Genomic DNA, 13,632 nt, shown 5'->3' with positions numbered 1-13,632 from the left:
ATGTTTATTTGCCATCCAACCTGTTGATAAGTTCACAAAGACCTGGATGAAGAGACCACACAAATATCAGCTTGATCTAAAACTTTTGTGGTCCATGAGAAGTTTAAATGTCAATTACCACTGTTTCATATATTATGGTCCACCTGATATTTAGATATGCTTATCAGATATGCTTAGTTTTTTGGATCATGCCCTAGAATGAGTTTTCAAAACGGTCAAGGTTGGCCTGGTCAGGGATCCCACCCGCCTCGGTGGATTCCGGAATCCACCGAAGCCATGCCTTCCTCAGCATGGGTTGTGGTCTACCTGAGTTTTGGAATAGGCAGATTAGTAAGGTGTCAGGTGAATCTTCTGAATGGTTTAGATGACATAGACAAAATAGGGTAGGCTCCACGCACAATCTGGAAGTTTTTAATGGTGGGCCTTCCCATTACAAAAGTACCTATGGTGTGGCCCACCTGAGTTTTGGATCAGCCTGATGTTTGGCATCCAAGGATAACACGAGGGGGTGTAGATGATAGACAGATTGGATGCCATCCACACATCACAATGGGGCCCACAAATCGTTTTGTAAGTTTATCTACAAAGCTTTGTACTGGGTCTAAGTTACCTGATGAATTGAAAAGTAAGTATGCATACATGTGCGGTCTTTTTTTTCTTTTAGCATATTTACTACAAGTATATGCTATATCCATCAAAGCTATGTTGCCAAACTTCTTTTAATTGGGTGGTGTAGCATTTGGAGCCTTCTCTTATATTGCGGTGACAAGTAAGGAGCTTCCTTTGAGTTGGTGCTATTATAACTCAGTCTTCAGTTTTCACTGGGACAAGCAATTGCTAAGAAAAGATAAGGTAACACTAGTACCTTCTTTTCTTCTTGGCTTACAACTTATTTCTCTTTATTTTTTTATTTCTACTTCTTCTTATCTATCATGCTTATTTCAGGTTTTTCTTTTCTGTTGTTGAGCAATTGTTGCTGCTCCACGGATTATCCCTTTCATCCATCCAAAAGATACAATGGCTGCAATCTTGGCAATCTTGGGGATCGTGGTTACACCGGTTACAGAAGCCGGAAAAGCTTTAGTGGCTACCATAAAGCGCCAGGCCAGTTATCTCCTTTGCTATAGAAGTAATGTCGATGATCTTAGCAAAGAAGTTGAAAACTTGGCAAGGACAAGAAATGACGTACAGGGAATGGTGGCTGCAGATCGTCGGAATGGGCAAGTGATCACTGACGATATTCAGAAATGGTTAGAAAAGGTAGAAGTTGTCAAAGAAGATGCAAAGAGTTTGAATGGTCAAGTTAAAGAGAGCATAGGCTGTTTCAACTTGCGCTCACGTTACCGTCTAGGTAAAGAAGCAAAAAAGAAGATGGATGATGTTCGTAGTCTCCAAACAGAGGCGAAATCTAGTATTGTATCATACACTCCGAAGCCTCCTACCATGGAATCCTTGCCTGTTAGGGACTTTATGCCTCTTGAATCCACAGAATTTTCTATGAATCAAGTCATGGATGCACTAAAGGATGACAACATCAACATGATTGGGGTTTATGGCATGGGGGGTGTGGGCAAGACAACCTTGATGAAACAAGTGGCCAAAAGGGTGGAAAGTGAAGGACTTTTTCAAAAGGCGATCATAGTCCAGAAACCTAAATTGAAGAAGATTCAACGCGAGATTGCAGAACAATTGGGACTGAAACTCAAGGAAGAGAGTCAAGTAGTAAGAGCAGGGAAGTTGCTGGAGAGATGGAAGCAAGAGCTGTCGAATAACAAGAAGATCCTTTTAATTTTCGATAATCTATGGGAAAGGTTGGAGCTAGACGATGTAGGGATCCCTTTGGAATGGAATGATAGTGGTTGTAAGATTGCATTTACTACACGAAGTGAGGAAGTATGCGGTGACATGAAGAGCCAGGCAAAGATCCTAGTCAATGTATTATCGAAAGAAGATGCATGGGATCTATTCAAAGAAAAGGCGGGTGATGCTGTTGAGTCTCCTGAATTGCATGCTGTGGCAAGAAAAGTTGTTGAGGAATGTGGGTGCTTGCCTCTAGCGATAGTCACAGTAGGAATGGCATTATATGAGAAGGATAAAAAAGTATGGGATGATGCACTAATACAATTACAAAGCTCTAATCCTACAAATATCAAGGGTATGGATAAAAAGGTGTTCTCTTCTTTGGAGATGAGTTACAATTACTTAGAAAGTAAGGAGGCCCAGTTGTGCTTCTTGTTTTGCTGTTTATTTCCAAAAGGTTATTCTGTTTCTGAGAATGAGATGAGAATATATGGAACTGGGGAAGATCTTTTCAAGGATGTTAATACATTGGAGGAAGCATCATGTAGAGTTCACATCTTGTTTGACAAACTTAAGGCTTCTTGCTTGTTGTTAGAGGGAGATAGACTAAATTCAGTAAAAATGCATGATGTCGTCCGAGATGTAGCCTTATCAATAGCATCAAGATCTGAACATGGGTTTTGGGTAAAGGCCAATGTAGGTTTGAAAGAGTGGCCAGAGATTGGAAATGTCCAGGAATGTAAGAGAATTTCATTAACAGACAATGAAATTAGTATACTTCCTGATCAAATTGATTGTCCTTGGCTCCTAACCTTGCTTTTGACAATGAATCGTTCTTTGAAAGAGATTCCGAACGATTTCTTTCAATGGATGAATTCCCTTAAGGTTTTGGATCTATGTGACATTGGTATCTCAAAATTGCCCCCATCAGTGGAGGGCCTAAAAACCCTGCGGACGCTGCGATTAGATGGATGTCGAAGGTTAAAGGACGTAACTCTCATTGGTGGATTGAAGAAGCTAGAAATACTTTGTCTACAAAAAACTGGCATCCATGAACTGACGGAAAAAATGGGTGAGTTAGAAAATCTAAAGCTCTTGGATTTGAGGGATACTTCTCTTCAAATGATAGCACCGAATGTTATATCAAAGATGACTCGTTTAGAGGAATTGCACATGGGCAATAGCTTTAGTAAGTGGGAAGTTTTGGGAAATGGAGATGCAAGACAAGCTAGCTTAATTGAAGTGGCATCCTTGTCTCGGCTGACCGTTTTATACATCCATGTGGAAAATGTCGAATGCTTGGCTCAGGACATCCCTGGTCCATGGAAAAACCTGAAGAAATTCTGCATATGTGTGGGTAGAGATTACACAAACAGCAAAGCAGCAAGGAGTATAAAAATCGAGACTTCACCAAGTTCAATTGGAAATTGGGTTGTGGTACTGTTTAAGAGAACAAACGAGCTAGAATTAGTGCGTTGTGGGGGAACCGAGAATCTCATGCCGTCGCATGAACTAAGTTTCAACCACTTAAAGATCCTCATTATCAAAGAATGTGGTGAAATGGAACATTTTGTAAGTGTGGAAGAAGGAGCAGAGCCTCCACGAAATGTATTCAAGCATTTGAATAAGTTGTCACTAGATGAGTTAATGAATCTAAAGATGTTCTGCCAGGGCCCACTTCCAGCCAGTTCCCTCCAAAACCTGAGAAAGCTTAACATATCCGGTTGTAATAAATTAATCAATATCTTGCCATCTGATCTGCCGCAGAATCTGGAGAAACTCAAAATAAGTCGGTGTGATGAGTTGGTGGAAGTCTTTCACTTCCAGGGGACCTCAAAAGAAGATGCTCTGCTTTCAAAATTAAGGAAACTCCAATTGTATAATCTACCAGAACTGACAAGTATTTGTAAGGGGGTTGTACCTCCTCTTGGTAGCCTCCACCATTTAGAGGACCTAAGTGTTGAAGATTGCAAGAGACTGAGATATCTCGTCTCACCTGCTCTGGCACAAAGACTTCAACAATTAAAGCTGCTTCACATTAAGGGGTGTGAGAAGATGGAGAAATTGATAGGGGTAGAAGTAGAAGGGAGCACAACTGCATCATTATCGTCATCATCAGGGTCAAGGCAATCAGAACTGACGTGTCTCCCTCACTCACTTCCACATGGAAGAATGTTCCACAACCTTCAAGAATTGATCATTTCTGAATGTAATGGCCTCCATAATCTCTTTTCGTTGAGTGTCGCCCAAGGTCTCTTGCAACTCAATTTTCTCCGTGTCGACGGCTGCCGGAGAATGAAAACAATAATAGCAAAGGAGGCAGACGATGAAGTGGTGGATCAAGGCATGCTTCCAAGGTTAACGGTTTTAATATTACTGGGGTTAGAACAGCTAACAAGCTTCTACCAAGGAGTTGGCGTACTTTTCGATTGGCCTTCCTTGGAATATCTTACAGTGAAGGAGTGTCAGAATTGTCAAAATTTCAAGAAGATTCAAATGGGACCTCACAGCGCTCCAAACCTAAAGGTAATCTTTTCAACCAAAGAATGGTTGGAGGAGGTGGAGTGGGAAGATGAGAGCCTTAAAGCCCGCATTCAACCCCTATTATCTACTTGTAGAATGAGAGGTAAAATGACCCAGAAGACATGCATCATTCACTTGTGTTTTCGGTTTCTACATTTGGGGGCGGATTAGGTGCAGCCTTTACTGTAGGGCCTACCTTGAATTATGTATTATATATCCACGCCATCCAACCGTTTTTCGAGCTCATTCTAGTATAAGAACCCAAATATGAAGCATATCCAAATATCAAGTGGACCTCACCATAGGAAACACTGATTATTGAATGGCCACCATAATGTTTATTTCTCATTCAACCTGTTGATAAGATCGCATAGCCTTGGATGAAGAGAAAAAACAAATTGCATCTTGATCAAAAAACTTTTATGGCCCAAAAGAAGTTTTTATGATCAATCACCACTCTTTCTTGTAGTGTGATCCACTTGAGATTTGGATCTGCTTCATTTTCTGGTTCATACCCTAAAAAGAGCTTGAAAAATGGATAAACGGAGTGGATATAAAATACATACATCAAATTGGGCCCCACAGTCAGGGCTGCACTGTGTTGGGTGAGGCAGGGCTGCACCTAATCCGCTCCCTTACGGATCTGCCCATGCATCAGCGCGATCCAAACCATTGCTCTGTCATGGCCTGGGACGGTGTCATGAATTTCCAGATTTTGAACTTTTTAGGGCTATGGTCTGTAAGCATAGAATTAAAGACCATCAATCTGAGGTGGCCTGTTGTTGATAAGCCATGACATAAATATTCCAGCTCCCTCTTTTCAGTTGAATTTTTACAATTTCTTGTTTCCTTTTTTTTTTTTTCATTAATTAATTAGAATTCTTCTCTTGAGAAGATTTTCAAGCCCTAGTCTACCCACGTGTATGTGATGGAAGTCATTTGATATAATGAGTTCTAGTCTTAATGGACCATGCCCCAAATTCTATCCGTCGGATCCATGCACAGAATGTTGTATTTCTCATCAACCATGATCCGTTGTGGGCTCCTTCATATCAATGGTCACAACAGTTGAAGCATGAGCTCTGTTTGTATTCTTACATATTAGAACCTTGTAATGGTCAATTTGTATGTAGTTTCATTATCATTTTTTTCCCATCTAAAAACTTATATTATATTTATTTATCTTCTTTTTTTCTCATTACACAGGCTCCTCAAGTGACACCTGCAGTGAATATTAGCGTAATCAACTTCTCTCTTCTTTCTTTATTTATCTCCTCCTTTAATTTAAAGATGCTACTCCTCTAATCTACTAAAACAATACTTTTTTGAAGTACTAGTATTATTTTATGAGTGTACCTGATTTCTGGCCTCTTCCCAGTCTGCATTTGGATGTGCTGTAGGATTGAAATTCAGTTATTAGTTAATTAATTAAAGTAGAAAGGAGTATATTATAGTTTCGTTAAGAAAATTTTATGATATACCTACATATTATAGAATTTACAATCTTGTACCTTTGGAAAAAAGGTCTTCAGTAAGCTATCTCACCGATCTAAGTAATTATCAATAGAATACCTTCCCTTTATATTTCTCAATGGGGACAAGTGATGCCGAAGGGGTGGGCAGCACGGGTGGGTCCCATTGTGATGTTTATGTGAAATCCATCCCAACCACCAGATCCGTCACTAGGCCCCATACTTAAAAATCAGCTCCATTCATGATTCAGGTGGACCACACGATTGGAATCAGTGTACATGGCAACACTCACCCTCTAAACTGTTTCCATTAGTGTAGCCCACCTGAATCACGTGTGGGCCTGATTTTAGGGCCCATGACTAACTTTTGGTGTGACATATAATGGTTGGAGTGGATTTCATATATTCATCTTTATACATCTTCTTATACTAATAGATTGGAAGAATTCTAAGGCCTGGAACACTAGCACCACTAAATTATATTCAGCTTTATACATCTTATACTAATAGATTGGAAGATTTCTAAGGCCTGGAACACTAGCACTTCCTTCCATGGAGGCAATTATTACTGACAATGCATATGCACATAGCCACTGTCTGAATGAAATTTATGTTCCTCAATTGAAACCATCCAGATAGCAAGGCCTCTATGTCACACCTAAAACATCATACAAAATCAATGATGGTGAAGAGTAAATGGTCAAGAGCTCCATACATATAGACCCATAATTCAATAATCTAAATTGTTGATTTGATGGGCCCAACAAAAATGGAGGTTGTCCAAGAAGTCTCCAATATTGAAAGATTATACCTCTTTAATTCAAATATATGGTTAAGAGAATAAAGTAGACCATCCATCCACATTTGATGAGGAAAGTGCCCACCTATTGAAGCGTTTGAATTTTCCTATTGGAGATTTTCACGACACTCCCCATCCATGGTGGGCCCTCAGATCAATAGTTCAGTATTTTGAACCATAGTGCCCCCATGTGAAAAACCTAGCTATCTAGTAATCCATGCATTGATGGGCAGATCTAATTTCTCATTTGATATTTTCACTTCTGGAGAGGATAATATAATCATTCACTCGATCTTTTTGTATCTGAATTTTCTTGTAATTCATTCAATGTTTACTCTATAACTCTACATCTGCTTTTCCTCTTAGGTATTTAGAGTCGTTGTAGCTCGTTTTGTTATCTTTTCAGTTCAGTTATTAAATGTGAAGGCTTTGGCATGTTGTTAATACTTGTTTTTTCTTCTTCTCTTTACAAAGTGAGGTAAATACATATTTCCTTACTTTTCTACATCACTGACTGAAATTGAAAACTTTTGCCCATCAAACAAATTGGATACTGACTAAACTAAAATAACTTGGAAGATAAAATTGGCTAATTCATGCCTTCAATTAATGAATTGAAAAAAAACAAGAGCCTAATAACTCTAATTGAAAAGAATAAAAAGAGAATGCATTCCACTCTTTTCTTAATATTCTATTACAAACCTTTTATTCTTTCTTCTCTTTCCCTCCTCTGGAGCAATCTATGTAATAAATTATTTTTCGTGTAGTAGTATATTTTGGGTGAAAAACAAGAAATTCCATACTATAAGCATAAATCCAAACTCCACTTGAACTAGAAAGCATTTAAAACTAATGAGTTATGTATAGAGTTGTTAGTGACAGATTAAAAGGGTTTCAAGGGTTTCAGCATAGTGGTGAATCCTTCAATCTGCACTGGTAAAATGTTGCGAGTTGCTAATGCAAAGAATGAAAACTACATGGAATGACACTATCAAATTAATCTGCTATAACGGTAGAATGAGAGGTAAAATGACACAGAAGACATGCATCATTCACCTGTGTTTTCGGTTTCTACATCCGTGGGTGGATTAGGTGCGATCCTGACTGTAGGGCCCACCTTGAAGTATGTAATGTATATCCATGCCATCGAACTGTTTTTCCAGCTCATTCTAGTATGATAAGCCAAATATGAAGTAGATCCAAATATCAAGCGGACCACACCATATGAAACATTGATGATTGAATGAACACCATTAGAAACTCCCTAGGGCCTACCATAATGTTTATTTCTTATCCAACCTGTCGATAAGATCACACAGACTTGGATGAAGAGAAAGTAAATTGCAGCTTGATCGAAAACTTTCAAGGCCCCAAAGGAGTTTTTATGATCAATCACCACTCTTTCCTGTAGTGATCCACTTCAGATTTTCTGGTTCATATCCTTAAATGAGCCGAAAAAATGTTAAACAGAGTGGATATACAATACATACATCAAGGTGGGCCCCACAGTCAGGGCTGCACCCTGTTGGGCGAGGCAGGGCTGCACCTAGTCTGCTTCCTTAAAGATCTGCCCATGCATCAGCCATCCAAACCATTGCTCTGTCACGGCCTACTTTGAAGGGACTGTGTCATGAATAACATCTTTACACGACATTTTCGGATTTTGAATTTGTGCCGTTTATACAAAGGCTTAAAGGCATCAATTATCCAAATGAAAACGAAAGCCCAACAGTAACGGCTCAGATCTTCCAACCTAAGAAAATTTTGAGTCATGGTCCATCCACTAAGGACCCCAACAAACCAATGGTTTGGATTACCTTGCCATCAGTCCCACTTATATCAAATAAAGACTCTCTGTTATTGTGGGATACACTGCCTAAGGATATCTGCCATATAATCATGTCATTACCCTTTTAGTTCGTGCATGTAAAATCATAATAATAATAATAATAATAATAATAAAAGTTCGTGCATGTAGGGCTATGGTCGGGTAGCATAGAATTAAAGACCATCCATATGATGTGGCCCGTTGTTGATAACCCATGACATAAATATTCTAGCTCCCTTTTTTCAGTTGAATTTTGACAATTTATTGTTTTTTTTTTTTTTTTTGGTTAAATTTATTAATTAGAATTCTTCTTTTAGAATATTTTCAAGCCATGGTCTACCCACGATAGGCCCACATTTATGTGATCCAAGTCATTTGATATAATGAATATTAGTCTAATGGACCATGCCCATGCACAGAATGATGTTCTGTTTCTCGCTAACCATGATCCATTGTGGGCTCCTTCGTACCAACGGTCACAACACTTGAAGCATGAGCTCTGTTTGTATTCTTACATATTAGAACCTTGTAATGGTCAATTTGTATGTAGTTTCATTATCAATTTTTTTCCCATCTAGAAACTTATATTTTATTTATTTATCTTTCTTTTTTCTTTTCTTTTTTTCTCTCTTTACACTGGCTCCTCAAGTGACAACTGCAGTGAATATTAGCGTTTTCAAGTCTGCATTTGCATGTGCTATATATAGGATTGAAATTCAGTTATTAGTCTAATAAAGTAGAAAGGAGTATATTATAGTTTCGTTAAGAGAATTTTATGATAAACTACCAACTTATTATAAAATTTACACTCTTGTACCTTTTTCCAAAGGTTTTCAACAAGCTACCTGACCAATCTAAGTAATTATCATTAAAATACCTTCCCTTATATTTCTCAACGGAGATGAGTGATGCCCCGTGAGCGAAGGGGTGGGCGGGACATGTGGTTCCCATTGTGATGTTAATGTAAAATCCATCCAACCACTAGATTTGTCACCAGGCCCATGATCCAAAATCCATCTCCATTCACGATTCAGGTGGACCACATGATTGGGGTCAATGTACAAGGCAACACTCACCCTCTAAACCGTTTCCACTGGTGTGGCCCACTAGAATCAGATGTGGCCTGATTTTTGAACTCATGACAAACTTTTGGTGTGACATCTAATTGTTGGAGTGGATTTCATATGATCATCTTTATACATCTTCTTATGCTAATAGATTGAAAGAATTCTAAGGCCTGGAACATTGGCACCCCTAAATTATATTCAGCTTCATGCATCTTACACTAATAGATTGGAATAATTCTAAAGTCTGGAACACTAGCACTTCCTTTCATGCTGGAAAATATTACTGAAGAGTTAGAATTTCCCAATTGGAGATTTTCAGGGCACTCCCTATCCATGGTGGGCCCTCATATCAACAGTTCAGTATTTTGAAACATAGTGCTCCCCCTGTGCAAAACCTAGCTATCCAGTAATCTATACATTGATGAACAGGTCTAATTTCTTATTTGATATTTTCCTTTCTAGATAGGATAATATAGTCACAATAGATGTTTTTCTATTTAAATTTTCTTGTAATTCATTCAATGTTTACCCTATAACTCTACATTTACTTTTCCTCTCAAGTATTTAGAGTTGTTGTAGCTGGTTTTCTAATCTTTTTAGTTCAGTTATCAAATGTGAAGGCAATAGCATGTTGTTAATACTTGTCTTTCTTCTCCTCTTTACAAAGTGAGGTAATATATTTCCTTTTATACGTCACTTACTGAATTTGAGAACTTTTTCCCATCACACAAATTGGAAACTGAATAAACTAAAATAACTTAGAAGATCAAATTGGCTAATTCATGCTTTCAATTAACGAATTGAAAAATAAAAATAAAAAAGCCCAATAGCTCAAATTGAAAAGAATAAAAGGAGATGCATTCCACTCTTTTCTCCTTAATATTCTATTATGAACCTTTTATTCTTTCTTCTTTTTCCCTCATTTGGAGCAATCTATGTAATATAATAAATTATTTTTTGTGTAGTAATATATTTTGGGTGAAAAACAAGAAATTCCTACTACAAGCATAAATCCAAGCTCCACTAGAACTTGAAAGCATTTAAAACTAATGAGTTATGTACAGAGTTGTTAGTGACAGATTAAAAGGGTTTCAGCATAGTGGTGAATCCTTCAATCTGCTACATATTAGCTGCACTAGTAAAATGTTACGAGATTGCTAATGCAAAGAATGAAAACTACCTCCAACGACACTATCAAATTAGTGTAAGCTACTCAAAATGACAATTCATCGGACTCATTAATGAGTTGTAATAAACTGCTATGTGTATAGCCATCACACAAATCATACGGTGCATTCCCAAAATTGTTGCCATGGAACTATCACAACATTTAGCCAATGGCCTTTAAATACATAGCTGAAAAAAAATAATAAAAAAAAATGAACGTCCGTTCACATTCAACAGGCAATAATATGGAGGAAGCTAGAATGCTAGGATTATGATATCTTGATGATATCAGGATATGTTTAAATTTAATTTATCTTTTATTTTGTATAGTTGTATATAAACATTAGTTCTCCATAGGATGCAAACACAAGTTTTCCACCATATAGTTCTATCATTATCTAGGTCCATACATTGTGTGGCCCACCTGATAAAAGATTTACGAATGATTGTTATGATTGTTATGTATGGTGAAGTTGGGCTAAGCAACAAGCAAGGGGAAATCATTGGAGTGCCAATTTACATAAAAACAATGTAATTACTGCAATTTTTTTTTTTCTTATGTTTGCTTTTCTTCTCCTCTGTGGAATGTAGGTTTGCAAGCAGTTCGGCGGTTGTTCATCTTTACAATGTTTGTTTCAGCTGCTCAAGAAATGGAAAGATTTAGCACAATGCTTATTTCTTTGTTTTATATTTATCTTTACGAGTTCTATATGGTCATGGTTTATTTTGTTTGAACTACGTGCTAGTCATTGTTTGTATAAAGTGGATTGAATACACAAGTGATCACATTCAAGTTGTTTGCTTGAAACAGATCACAAAACACTGCCTAAGAGGTGTGAGATATTTGGCTGGTCTTTATTTAGATTTCATGATGTTTGTTTGAATCTTGTTGGCCTAGAGTATTTGATTGCGTAGTCCCACAGACTCCCATAGCATTTATTTCTTAATAAATAGTGAAGGGGTAGGGCTGTAAACTGGTATAGGGGTGTCTACAGGCCAGTTTAGGACCGGACCTTGCTTCAGATCAGATATTGCTAGGGCTGTCAATAGGCAGAAAGGGCCATGCCAAACTTTATCCAAGCCTACTGCAGGCCCATGAAGAGCCAAAATTGTCCAGTTCGAGCCTGGCTCGTAATGTCTTTGATGTACTTGATCCCAAGCCCAAGGGTTATGTGTATGTAGAGAGAGGGGTCTTAATGTGTGACCATCTGAATTGTGGACCCACCATGATGTTTAAGTGGTCTAGCCTGATCACCTGGTGCAACACCCCATTTTAGCGGTAGGGCCCAAATAAAGCCCAGTCTGTGGTTTAGGTGAACCATATGAAGGAAATAGTTGGGAGAGTGAAACCCGCCCTTAATTTTTTACATAGCCCTCTAAGATGTTTAAGAGGGAAGACGTCAATCATTGATTATCTTCAGGCCCACCATGATGATCATTTAAAATTCACTCCAACCATTACATGCCAAACTAAAATTTAGACCGGGCGGACCCACTTCTATACACCACCAAAGCCTAACCCGGTTGAGAAATGGGCCGGACCTTTAAGCTTGAACCCAGCCCTCTAGCATGATACTACAGTCCAAACCAGGCCTGGCCCGAAAACTTTACGGGCTAATGCAGCCTATTAACAGCCCTGGATATCGCCAAATATATACAATATCTGTGTGATAGATGGGTAAATGGATATCCAATCTATCACCGTCACTATCATCTCACCAAGAAAGATTTATTCACAGCGTCTCACCACTGTCACTGTCAGGAAAGAGAGAGATGTCAAGCGACGAGAGGAGTTGAATCAATCAGGAATGTTACATGTGTTTATGGAAATTGAATTATCATGCATTCGAGATGTGTGGGGCCCACCCATCATCTGTATGTAGCATCATTCTATGCATCTGGTGCATCTCCTCATACCGTACATCCCCAAAATTATCCTAATCCAAAATTCTAGGTTGGAGGCACCCAAACCTAATATTTTCATGGAATTTGGCCAACATGAGGTTTGGAATGAATTGAATTTCGGTGTCCCTTCATCCTGATGGATCACATCCCATCACTGGGATGGATGGCATATACATCCCATGATAGACTATTTCCATTCCAATGTTTTAATGGTTGGTTTTAACCTCCCCTGGCTGTTCCCTTTTGTGTGGAACAATTATGTTAAGGATTAGGCTAAAATTTGAAGGGTAAACCTAATATGAAGCTTTTCATCTACTGAATGGATTGGATGACACTCATGATGCAACATGGAAATCCTCCCCAACAACTACTTTCCATAATTTAACCATTGGTACTTGGAACGTCAATTTTTTAAACATGCTGCATTGAGCCAGCGCAATCGAAATGTATATATGCAAGGTCCACCATCAAGTATTTGTTATATCCATTCCGTCCATTCTTTTCACCAGCTCCTATTAGGACACAAGCTTAATTAAAAATAAAGTAGATTGCAAATTTAAGTGCATCACACTACAAGAAACAGTAGGGTTGAATGCCAATACTGAAACCTCCGTGGGTCCAACATAAATTTTAAATCAAGCCTTTAAAAAAAAAAGAAATTTTTTAAACTTCATTCTTTGGTTATCACCTTATTAAGGGCACACAAACATCATAGTGGGCCCAGGAACGTTTCAATGGTGGGTATTCATTGTGGGCCACTTGAAACTTGGATCCCTCTCACTTTTGGGCTAATATCTTAATATCGGCAGAGAAACTAATGGACGGATGTCACACACAAACATCACGGTGGGACCCATGAACATTTTATTTATTTGTATTGTCATATTCCGAAATTCAGATACAAAGTGTGTACCCTCCTACCCAAGTTATGGCAGATGACTCATACACCAAGTATATTAAAATTATTTTTTCATACCATTTTTAAGAGTTACATTTAATCTAAGTTGACAATCTCAAACATTCAACAAGACTTCTTTCATTCAATCATTGTAATCATACATCTATATAAAT

The 13,632-nt window shown here is 38.1% G+C and overlaps 1 protein-coding gene across 1 annotated transcript in view; it reads left to right on the top strand.

The window, feature by feature from the left end:
- The first annotated feature begins 240 nt into the window (after positions 1 to 240).
- Positions 241 to 13,632, top strand: part of LOC131220101 (disease resistance protein SUMM2-like) — a 36,825-nt gene continuing 23,433 nt past the window's right edge. The window contains exons 1-2 of the mRNA XM_058215070.1: positions 241 to 852; positions 946 to 4,426. Coding sequence (XP_058071053.1) covers positions 1,018 to 4,426 — 3,409 coding nt within the window. The 5' untranslated portion in view covers positions 241 to 852; positions 946 to 1,017. The remainder of the gene's footprint in view (positions 853 to 945; positions 4,427 to 13,632) is intronic.

Source organism: Magnolia sinica, chromosome 12, assembly GCF_029962835.1.
Source record: "Magnolia sinica isolate HGM2019 chromosome 12, MsV1, whole genome shotgun sequence".
Classification (NCBI taxonomy): domain Eukaryota; kingdom Viridiplantae; phylum Streptophyta; class Magnoliopsida; order Magnoliales; family Magnoliaceae; genus Magnolia; species Magnolia sinica.
Note: the sequence above shows the minus strand (reverse complement) of the source record. Positions and strands in the feature narration are given on the sequence as shown.